This window comes from Lolium rigidum, chromosome 2, assembly GCF_022539505.1.
Source record: "Lolium rigidum isolate FL_2022 chromosome 2, APGP_CSIRO_Lrig_0.1, whole genome shotgun sequence".
Taxonomy (NCBI): Eukaryota; Viridiplantae; Streptophyta; class Magnoliopsida; order Poales; family Poaceae; genus Lolium; species Lolium rigidum.
Window position 1 is genome coordinate 284,028,854 of NC_061509.1, and position 11,521 is coordinate 284,040,374.

At 49.9% G+C, this 11,521-nt stretch overlaps 2 protein-coding genes across 2 annotated transcripts; one reads left to right on the top strand and one right to left on the bottom strand.

The window, feature by feature from the left end:
• Positions 1–5,657: 5,657 nt before the first annotated feature.
• On the bottom strand, positions 5,658–8,243 carry LOC124691067 (pentatricopeptide repeat-containing protein At2g27610-like). Its single transcript, XM_047224352.1, has one exon. It carries the CDS (start codon positions 8,241–8,243, stop codon positions 5,658–5,660), a length of 2,586 nt encoding a protein of 861 aa, XP_047080308.1.
• Positions 8,244–8,393: 150 nt separating this feature from the next.
• On the top strand, positions 8,394–10,849 carry LOC124688977 (thioredoxin-like 3-2, chloroplastic). The gene is made up of 5 exons (XM_047222589.1): positions 8,394–8,704; positions 9,557–9,631; positions 9,721–9,787; positions 10,300–10,317; positions 10,401–10,849. Exons 1-5 carry the CDS (start codon positions 8,394–8,396, stop codon positions 10,497–10,499), a joined length of 570 nt encoding a protein of 189 aa, XP_047078545.1. The 3' UTR covers positions 10,500–10,849.
• Positions 10,850–11,521: the final 672 nt, after the last annotated feature.

The window sequence follows — 11,521 nt, forward strand, 5'->3', positions numbered from 1 at the left end:
ACTAAAAAGATCATGAAAACCAGCTTCCCAAGCTTAGAACTTTCTACATTATTATCAACAATGGTGTTCAAAGCGTTCATACTAATATTACTACCAGCATGCAAATAAGATTCCATAGGTTTTTTAATTTTCGCATCAAACAATCCATGTTTTAAATCAGGAAATAGAATAAGAAGCTAATTGTTGTCCATTATGCCAAACTAGTGTAAACAAGAAACAAAAAGATGCAATTGCAGGATCTAAAGGAAATAGCTTCGAGCACAAACACAATGGCGCCAGAAAAGTATCACGTTACCTGGAACCGAAGTATGAGTGCCTTTTTACCTTTCCTCCCCGGCAATGGCGCCAGAAAATAGCTTGATGTCTACGGAGCTTCTATTCTTGTAGACAGTGTTGGGCCTCCAAGAGCAGAGGTTTGTAGAACAGCAGCAAGTTTCCCTTAAGTGGATCACCCAAGGTTTATCGAACTCAGGGAGGAAGAGGTCAAAGATATCCCTCGCATGCAACCACTGCAACCACAAAGCAAGAAGTCTCTTGTGTCCCCAACACACCTAATAGGTGCACTAGTTCGGCGAAGAGATAGTGAAATACAGGTGGTATGAATGAATATGAGCAGTAGTAACGGTGCCAGAAAATAGCTTGCTGGTGTGTAGTTGATGGTGGTAATATGGTAGCGGTAGTAACGCAGTGATAAACGATAAACAAGCGGCGATAGCGATATTTAGGAACAAGGCCTAGGGATTAGACTTTCACTAGTGGACACTCTCAACATTGATCACATAACGAGAATAGATAAATGCATACTCTACACTCTCTTGTTGGATGATGAACACATTGCGTAGGATTACACGAACCCTCAATGCCGGAGTTAACAAGCTCCACAATTCAATGTTCATATTTAAATAACCTTAGAGTGCAAGAAAGATCAACACGACTAAACCAAGTACTAACACAGCATGCACACTTGTCACCTTCACACTATGTAGGAGGAATAGATCACATCAATACTATCATAATGATAATTAACTCCACAATCTACAAGAGATCATGATCATAGCATACGCCAAGTACTAACACGGATGCACACACTCGTCACCATTACACCGTGTAGGAGGAATAAAACTACTTTAATAACATCACTAGAGTAGCACATAGATAAATTGTGATACAAAACACATTGCAATCATAAAGAGATATAAATAAGCACTTCACTACGCCATTCATAACGGTGAGTAAGTATTACGTGAAATATAGCCTAAGAGACCCACACGGTGCACATCTTGTCACCTTTACACACGTGGGACAAGGAGTCTCCGGAGATCACATAAGTAAAACTCACTTGACTAGCATAATGACATCTAGATTACAAGCATCATCATATGAATCTCAATCATGTAAGGCAGCTCATGAGATTATTGTATTGAAGCACATAGGAGAGAGATGAACCACATAGCTACCGGTACAGCCCTGAGCCTCGATGGAGAACTACTCCCTCCTCATGGGAGACAACAGCGTTGATGGAGATGGTAGTGGTGTCGATGGAGGAGCCTTCCGGGGGCACTTCCCCGTTCCGGCAGAGTGCCGGAACAGAGACTCATGTCCCCCAGATCTTGGCTTCGCGATGGCGGCGGCTCTGGAAGGTTTTCCGTATCGTGGTTCTTCGCATCAGGGTTTTCTCGACGGAGGCTTTAAATAGGCGGAAGGGCAGCCTCGGAGGGGGCCTGGGGCCACCACACCATAGGGCGGCGCGGCCCCCCCTCTGGCCGCGCCAGGGTGTGGTGTGGGGCCCCCAGGGCTTCCCTCGACGGCTCTCGGGTGTTCTGGATGGTTCCGGGAAAAATAGGAACACTGGGTCTTGATTTCGTCCGATTCGAGAATATTTCGTTACTAGGATTTCTAAAACCAAAAACAACGTAAAACAGGAACTGGCACTTCGGCATCTTGTTAATAGGTTAGTTCCAGAAAATGCACGAATATGACATAAAGTGTGCATAAAACATGTAGATAACATCGATAATGTGGCATGGAACACAAGAAATTATCGATACGTCGTAGACGTATCAGAGTGCGCCGGCGACCAGTCCGTTCTGGCCGCGTCCTTCGAGTCCCTGGCTGGGGATGCCCAGCGCCGTCAGGCTTGGTTGGCGGAGGAGGAAGCCCACAGCTATGCGATCGCCATGGCTCGGGGGTTAATGTGCTCCGACCTGGTCTCGCTCCAGCGTAGGGGCCCTTCTCCCGCGTGGGTCGAGCAGGAGAACCGGGAGCTAGCGGTCGCCATCGCCGCCATGGACGAAGCGGTGGCGGAGGCGGCTAGGGACAGGGCCTGCTTCGTCGCCCAGCTGGCGGGGTTGCAGGCGTTGGCCCAGGCGAGGGAGGAGGAGGCGGCGGCCCAGTCGGCGGCCCTGTGGGACACCTCCCTGGCCGAGGTCGTCGAACGCCGCATGCGGCGGGACGAGGTGTCCCATGTGCGGCGTGCGGAGTGCGCGAAGCGCTCCCGTTTCGACGACGGCGCCAGCTCTTCCGGCGGCCAGTAGTAGGCCGCGCGACTGCGAGTAACCGAGGCCGGTGTAGGCCGCGCGACGGCGAGTAGGTATGGCCGTTGTAGTTTTAGGCTAACTCGACTAACCATCTCTGTAAAGATGGTCCTTTTGGCCAATCAATAATAATGAAAAAATCTTTTGCTTACCTACTCACTGCCGACCGGGCCCGGATGCACCCAACACGGACACTTTCCATTTCCACGACCGCGGAGCGTCCGCGGAGACGGAAACCTGTCGCATATTTGGGCCAGGTTTGCGTCTCCGCGGACGGTCCGGTCACTTTGCGTCGCCCCGCTGGAGGTGGTGCCAGATGCATTTCTAGTCACGGCGGACGAAAACGGCCACTCAGCATCCGTTTGCGTCGCGTCGCTGGAATGCCCTTAAGCTCACTATCCGCAAATTACCTGAAGTACCGTCAAACACAAGTATAAAACAGGGATTCAGTCCCAGTACATTTAGGGCTTTAGTGCCGATTTCTGTGGATTCTAGGGTGTTTCCGGGTGCACCCTCCCGAACGTCGTCTACGACATCAAGAACGGGGCCTCAAGGTTGGAGATATCGCCTTCGCCGCCACCATCTTCTTCGGCTGCAGCGTGCTGGCAGCCGAGGAGGACGTACTCGTGCTCCTCGAACTCTTCTTCCTCAGGGCCGGCGCGATCGACGCCTTCCTCGCACCGTGCCACGCCTTACAGCGTGCCGAAGTGCGTGTTGGAGGAAGAGCCGGAGTACGCGACGCTGCCCTTCATTCGGAGGCGCGGCAGCAGCAGCGTAACATCCGCGAACAAGCACGGAAATAACATAGGCGCGCCGGCGACGCCCTCCTCGTTCTGCCGGAGGTGAAGGAGGAGCAGGACGACGAGGAAGCCGTGAAGGCCGCGCAGCTGGCGGAGTACGAGCTGCGACATCGCCTCATCGCTAGGCGGAGTATGAACGGCGGCGGCGCCTCGCTAGCAGCGGCGACCCCGAGGACTGCCCAGGGTTGCATGCCGCATTCTTGGCGTCCATGAACGACAAGGACACCTGGAGGGGTGACGTCGACGCGGCCATCGCCATGTCCATCCGTGACGCGGGGATGCCGCTCACCGACCTCACCAACGATGAAGAAGCTGGGCCCAGCGGCGCGGTGAAGGGCGAGCCCGCTGACGAGCCCGACGAGCCCGGCAAGCAGGACGTCGTCCACGACGGCATGTACAACTTCCACCAGTACTATGACCCCTCTGGCCGCCGCAAGTACTGCTAGATTAAGGTTTAGGTTTAAATTTCATCGCACTTCGTTCCAATCTATGTAATATATATAGCAAGTTTGAATGAATTCAACTGCTTAAATTTTAAAAATCTCAAATTCTCTTTGGGGACGCTGCTGGAGAGCGACATCTGCCAAACGCGGTACAAAAAAAACACGTCCCCCAAACGTTCGATCCGGCGCTGTTTGGAGAACGCTTTGGAGGACACGGCTGGAGATGGTCTAATATAGACTTGAAAATGAAAACAAGACTGCTATGATAAAATGAGAGCTCTTTCAGACTGCCTGAGCAGTGATGATTACAGGTACTAGTATGATAAGATGCGCCCCAGACGTGCTCTGTTACGTCGCCTACATTTTCCAACGGAGAACAGAGAAGAAAGACGTACGAGGCAACAAGAAATAAAAAAAGACACCTGCGAAAAAAAAGGCGCATGCTAAACTACTGTGAACTTCAAAACGCCTCTCCATATCCGCTTTGCGAGCTCCGGGACATTGGAACTCCCTCTGGGGAAGGCGGATGGAACTGGGTTGCTGGATTTCAATATGCTTTGCATGATCCAAGTATATTTTTGCATCTATCTGGATGATATGAGAACAAAATGTGTGTTTCAGTGTTTGGATTCCTAGTCATATGCCACTCACCAATTGAGATAGTCAATGGCTCAGTGTAAGCTTGAAAAATTAGAGGCCTGACGTCTCATCCAGAAATGCCTTCTAAATAAGGAGTTAGCTTTCACGTGGATAGTCGTAGTTAGCCAGTAAATAAACATATGCATTTGCTTAGCATCCTTGCTACGTTTTGTATGATCTAAACTACTATGAATGTCTGCTACATCTAACTAAGGATCACATAGATAATGCCTCGGCCAGTGTGATGTCCATATTTCATCTGCTTCGTGTTGGGCTCTGCATACCAATATCGGTGCCTGCAAACAAGCAAGAGCCGCTACTTGTATTTGTAATCAGCTCCAGCCTGAGCGTGTGCAACTTCTATTAGGATACATAACATGTGCACGGTCCGTTCCACGTGCCATAGAGAGAAGAGGGGAAGATCAGTTGCCACCGCATGCTTTCGCCAATGAGTAGGCGAGAATCTTGCCAAAGCCATGGCCACACACAAATGATAGCAGTCGGCACCAATGCAAATTGCCCCAGCATTACAAAACCTGGTACAGCCTCCAAGGGCTTGCCACAAGAAACTATTGGATATATAAGTTGATGCCCAAACGAACAACGTGATCTCTTTTACTTGCCTGAACAGTTTATGACGAGTCCATAACATGGCTAAAAATCAGGTATGCACCAGGATGCAAGATTATATATATCCTCAACTGCTGCATTCACCTAAAGAAAAAGATGACCAGTGGGTTCCATTCCAAATGTAATGAAAGAAATTTATGAAAAGCGTGCAATCTTCTTCTGTTAGTCAGCAGGTTGTAGGCTCCATATAAATGAAACCTTCTAAATAAGTACTTAGCTTAGATGTGAATTGCAGCAGTAGTTACCTGGTAAAAACAAATGTATTTGATCACCTTCTTGGTTATGTTTCATAAAATCTATGATCTAAACCACCATGAATAACTTGAGCAGTCTGCTGTATCTACTTACGGATCACGTAGATGATACCTCTTGTCAGTGTGATACCCCTATTCCATATGATTATTGCAACTCTTTCAATACTTTTCTGTGGGACTATGGAATTAAGTGCAGTACCTGGCTCATGCCTTGCCTGCAAGCAGGCAACAGAAACACTACTTGTAGGCTTGTAGCACATCAGCTTCAGACAACTGCAGAGCCGGCTTGCCAATATTGTTCGAGGATATCAATGCTAGTCTACCCTCTATGCGCAGTCAGTTTGTTCTGTACTCAATTCACCAGAAATCGCCGCAAGAGCAAGCCCCAGATTTGAAGTGATGGAACCTGCTGCAGTCTCGCATGATGATCTCCCTGTCCTCAACCGCCGACACCATCTTCATCACCGTATGGCAGTCCCCGCATACCCGTAGGTTTTTGACGATCTGAAGGGGTGTCCCTGGCGGTGTAGCTATCAGGCCAAAGGCAAGAGCTAGCCGCTCACTGTGCATAACCAACATGGCTTCCTTCTGCTCTTCTGCCATGTCGTGAAGCACAAAGCTAGTGTTAGGACAATAACCTACTTGCTTCAATCTGGCTGTCATTGCCTTGAGCTTTGCATATATCTGGTCAGACACAGGGTGCGATCTGTCAGAGGCTATAAAGGAGTGGACTTTGTTCTTGATCTGAATCCAGCTGCATCCAGCTTCTTTCTTCACCTTTTTTGAATCCATCAGCTTCCTCACTTCGTCCCTCTCTTTCCACTTCCCTGTAGCCGCATATATGTTGGAGAGAAGCACATATGTAGCTGAATCATGTGGCTCAAGCAATAGCAGCTTCTCTGCAGCAAGCTTCCCAAGCTCAACATTCTTGTGAACTCTGCAAGCACCTAGCAACGTACGCCATACCATTGCACCTGCTGGGAATGGCATGCCTCCTATTACTTTCATTGTTTCATCCAGCTTGCCTGCACGACTATAGAGGTCCACCATACACGCATAATGCTCCATGGCGGGACTGATCTTGTGGTCTGTGACCATCGAATCAAAGTATTGCTGGCCTTCATTTACAAGGCCAGCATGAGTACATGCTATGGTAACAGCTAGGAATGTTACGCCATCCATCTCGATGCCTGCAGCTTCCATCTGCCGAAATGTATCAAGGGCCTCCTTGCTGTAACCGTGCTGCGCATACCCTGATATCATCGAGTTCCATGACACCAAGTCTCTATCTGTCTGCCTCTCAAAGACACTTCGAGCACTGTCAATGCTCCCTTTTCTTGCATACATGCTGACAAGTGCGCTGCCCACACAGATAGCATTTTGGTATCTGTACTTGATGGAAACGGCATGGAACTGCCTACCCTGATCAACCCCGGCGGTTGGGCTAGCGCAAGCATCGATAGCACTAGATATAGTGAACTCATTTGGCTTCATGCCTTGCACGGACATGTTGATGAATACATTTGTGGCACCATCGCAGTCGCCAGCTTGGGAATAGCAAGACAGCATTGCAGACCATGCCACAACATCCTTCTGGTCAATCGTTTTAAATACAGAGAGGGCTTCTCCCGTGCTGCCAAGCTTTGAATACGAAGAAAGAAGTGCAGTTCCAACAGAAGGCGCATGCTGGTAGTTGGTTTTGATGATCTGGGCATGAATTTGGGAAGGCGAGATGGACAGAGATGCCGTGAGCATTGTCGAGTAGGTGAACTCATTTGGCTTGATGCCGCCTTCTCTCATTCTGCTAAAGAGATCGGCTGCAAGGGGAATGTTACCGTTCTGAATGCAACCGCTTATCATAGCAGTCCACGAGACAACATTCTGAGACCCTGGCATAACCGCGAATATGCTGAAAGCATCATCCAGCTCACCACATTTGCTGTAGGCATCCATAACGGCAGTCATGACATTGCCATCAGAACTGAACCCATGTTTTAGCACACAGCTGTGGAGCTGCCGTGCCAGGGCTAGCTGCTTGAGGCTCGCACAAAGCTTGATCGCCGTAGAGTAGGTCGACCGCGACATCTTCGCCGCACTTGCTCGCGAGTCATGGAACAGCTGCAGGGCCTCCGGTTCACGCTCGTTCAACAGAAGGCCCGCCATCAACGTGTTCCACGACACCACGTCCCTGGTCTCCATCCTGCAGAACACGGCCTTGGCTTCTTCAACCAGCCCGCACTTCAAGTACATGTTCATCAGAGAGTTGCACACGACGGTCGAGCCGCATCCGAACTTAACCGACTGAGCGTGCACGCGCCGCCCGACATCGAGCGCACCCTGGCTGGCCACCGCGGAGAGGACGGCCGCGAACGCGAACGGGCTGGGCCGCACCCCGTCGGCGCGCATCCTGAAGAAGAGCGCCGTGACGTCGCCCTGGGCACAACAGCCAGTGAGCAGCGCCGTCCACGTCACGACGTTCCTCTTGGGGGGCGTCCCCTCGAACACCCGCCTCCCGTCCTCGCCGCCGCGCTTCGTGTGCATGTCGACGATCGTCGAGCCGACACCGACGTCGCCCCGGTCGAGCCCGCACTTGACGCACAGGCAATGCAGCTGCTCTCCCATGCACGGCGTCGTCGACCCGCACGCCTTGAGAGCGCGGGACAGCATGGCACCGTCAGCTCCGCCGCGGCGGCATGCGGCGAGGAAATGGTCCAGCGCCTCCCGCCCCATCCCACGCCGCGCGTGGTCGAAGACGACGACGCGGCTGGAGCTGCTGCTCGGCTCGCCGTCCCGGTCGGTGATTCCGTCGAACGCCTGCCGGGCGCCCGGAGCGTCGCGGACGGCACCATCCTCCTCCAAACGAACCGATGAGGCGAGCAGCTCCCGGGACGCGACCGCTGCCGCTTTCCTGCCCCGGACGAGAGCTGGAAGCGCCGCCGCCATGCTACCTCGCTTCCTCCCTGGAGGCCATGGTGGCGCGGCGCGTGGCGGTGGGAAGTGGCAGTGAAGACTGAGGAGTCGGACTACCGGTTTGACTTTGTGCTTGGGACAATAGGGGTTGGGTGCGACCGGACCCGGACCGGACGTGTCTCGATGGCCACCACCTCCGCCTACGCAGCGGCGGCCGGCGGGGAAGCGGCGGCGCGGCGTACCCTTCTCAGGCCACGGCCTCCGCCGCCTCGCCTCGCCTTCCTCTCCAGAACGCCCGCTCGGGGAGCCTCGATCTCGCAGCCGACGGGGCTTCACCGGGCGGCGGCGGCCGCCGAGGGGAGGACGGGGATGGGGGTCGGGAGCGAGGAGGAGGGGCCGGCGTGGGTGGAGCTGGAGCCGATCGGCAGCGACGAGCAGCTGGACCGGGCCCTTGCCGCGGCCCAGCAGCGCGGCGCCCCCATCGTCCTGCTCTGGTAACTACTACAGTTACAGTTTCCTCTCACTGAATCTTCAAATTTTAGTGTTCGCAACCATGGTGGCATAGGATTAGTGTACTGTAGGAAAAAAGTGCTTCTCATGGACGATGCAGCTTCAGCATCTCCGATTAGGATTGGAAAATAGAGATCTTGTATCCTGGATGACAAAAGGCTCATCTGTTCATCATATTTAGGGCTCTTGGTACCTCAGTATGTCCTTTGTTTGTTTGACTTCAGACCAAACGTTCTTCTAGCGGTGATTGGACAACTCACCTCCAGTTACCTACAAGACATGTAATTGTCAAATTGTGAGCCTTTGGCGATTTGCTTTGAATTGCCTGTATTATCTTTCTTAGGTGTTAGGTTGTTATCCTTTTGGTGTTTTTCTTAGTACAGTACCATGTTTATGTATTTGGCATTTCAACCATATGCCTACTGCCTAAAAGAACTCAGATTTTGGTTGTAGCGGTGGTAGAGCACAATAAATATTAGTGGTTCTGGATGTAGACATGAATTCCCATTCTCCTAAAAAACGCAGATATGCAGTCCCCCTGCGCATTCCATTTTTTCGGATGTGGTAGCAAGTTGTTGGACTCTGTCCTTCTAGTCCTGGCTGATCAACATGATGCTTACCTGTATTGTCTTCACCATATAGTAAGAAATTATTTCATTGCACAAGGTGTAGCTGTTTACCTCACATACAATCTTTTACAAAGCCATTTCATAATAATGCCTAAAAGGATTGCCAGTTGTGTTTGGAGTAGCCGTCTGCCACTGCCATAGCAGTAGCTGTCAAAGTGTCCTCCAGTCATTGAGTTTTGTATTTAACCCAGCGTTTGCAACATGTAGGACAGCGAGCTGGTGCAGAAAATGCATATATCTGAAGCCTAAGCTGGAGAAATTGGCAGCAGAGTACTATCCGAGGTTTTTGCCTGTTTCCCACATTGACAACTACCCCACTGCTGGAACTGCTGCTGACAGACTGATGATCTCTGTCGGAACTTCCCATGCAGAATTCTGTTTTACTGCGTTGATGTCAATGCTGTTCCTCAGAAGCTTGTGAATCGTGCAGGAGTAACAGTAAGTCTTGACATGCACTTTATTGAGTTGTTCTTCAGTAAGCCTTGCTGTGCATTGAATTGGTTCTTCAGCTCTTGTGTCTCGTTAATGGACAGTGATGGATATGATAACCTTTTATTGATGCCTAGGTGTGCTTTCTTGTTAGAAGATAATCCAAAGACATTTAGTATTCTAATCCTATTTTTAGAACTTGTTGAGCCCCTTTCTTGTTCTCCTTTCCCTGGTTTGGAGGAAGCGATTTTCTCTACAGCCACTGGAAGCTCTGCTATCAGTTGCCGGCTTCCTGCAACGCATACGAAAATGTTTCTTAGCCCTTTGCCCTTATCCTTTTGCTTTGGTAACAGAGAACCATAGTATCGATTATCCCCCCATCATGTATTTGGCTCCATTGTTATCTTGTCCCGCAGCTATTAAATATATATATCAGGATCCCAAGCATGTATATACTAATACAACCACTAATGCCCTTCTTTTGTCCAATGTACATGATGTGTTATGCGCGTCTCGAGCAGAAGATGCCTTCTATACAGGTACAAGTCGAGCTTGTTTCTTTCTTTATGGTCTCCATCTTGCCATTGTATATCCTGAGGTTGTTGTTTCTTGTTCTGTAAAGACATGGAGCGACTCCCAGAAGCAGGGTGAAGTGATTGGCGGGCACAAATCCTGGCTCGTAATTGACGATGTCCGGAAGATGATCGAACAGGAGGAATGATCCAACATGTGTGTTTGGCGTGACGATGGTTTTTCGTGACAAGACAGGCCTTTCAGTGCGGTAAAATGGAAAACATAAGATAAAGGCGGCATCAAGTTATCTACTGATACTCAGAGATTGAGCTATATGTCTAGTCTTGTATAATCCTCATGCATGAACACCAAGGGTTCTCGAAGAAAGGGGGCTTTAGTTCTTGGAGTTCCCTTCAGAATTTAGAGAAATGGAGGTACTGGCCGCAGGGAAATGATGTCCTTCTTGTATCTATTGTTTTAGTTTCTGAGATTAATGGATCTTTACATTAGTCGTTATATAATAAAATATTGAGTGTTGAGTGCTTCGGTTCCAATTAATTCACTGCTGTGCTCAGTTATTGATTTACTTGAGTACGGATATATAATTATAAGAGGACATGAGATGTGAGCCTTTTTTTGTTCAAAAATTTAGTTCCTGGTTTGTTCAAGATTAGCATAGAAAAGTACGCTCCTCTCTTGACTTAGATGAAAACACTAGCTAGTGCTGATCATGGAGTAGGAGTATTTAATTTGCAAGTTGTGTCAGCAGGCTCCCATTGCTAAGCTTAATTGGTCCTTGCTTTCCATGCATGATTTGATACATTTTTCCAACCACAAACAATATAAAATGATGTACTTCATTTTTCTCTGCGGATGTTTTTTAAAATATGATTGCGGCATCAGCACTTTCTTGTGTCTGGAAATTTCAGCATAACCGCACTATCTTAACTTTACACCAGCATTTTTTTATCAAAAACAAAAATGTGAGTTGTCTGCTGGTTTGACTCGACAACTGGTCATGCAGTCAACAACTTGGTGTTTCTTTCTCCCTCTCGGGCCCACCGTGCAGAGATAGAGATGGGTAGTGGAGCCCACCTGTCATATGCAGCCTGGCATCTCCAGCGGCGCGACGCATTTCGGACACCAAAATTGTTCACGGGCGTTCGTTTGCGTCGCCTGGCGGACGCGGAAATGGTCGTGCGTCGCGTCTGGGGTCGCTTGAGCGGGCCG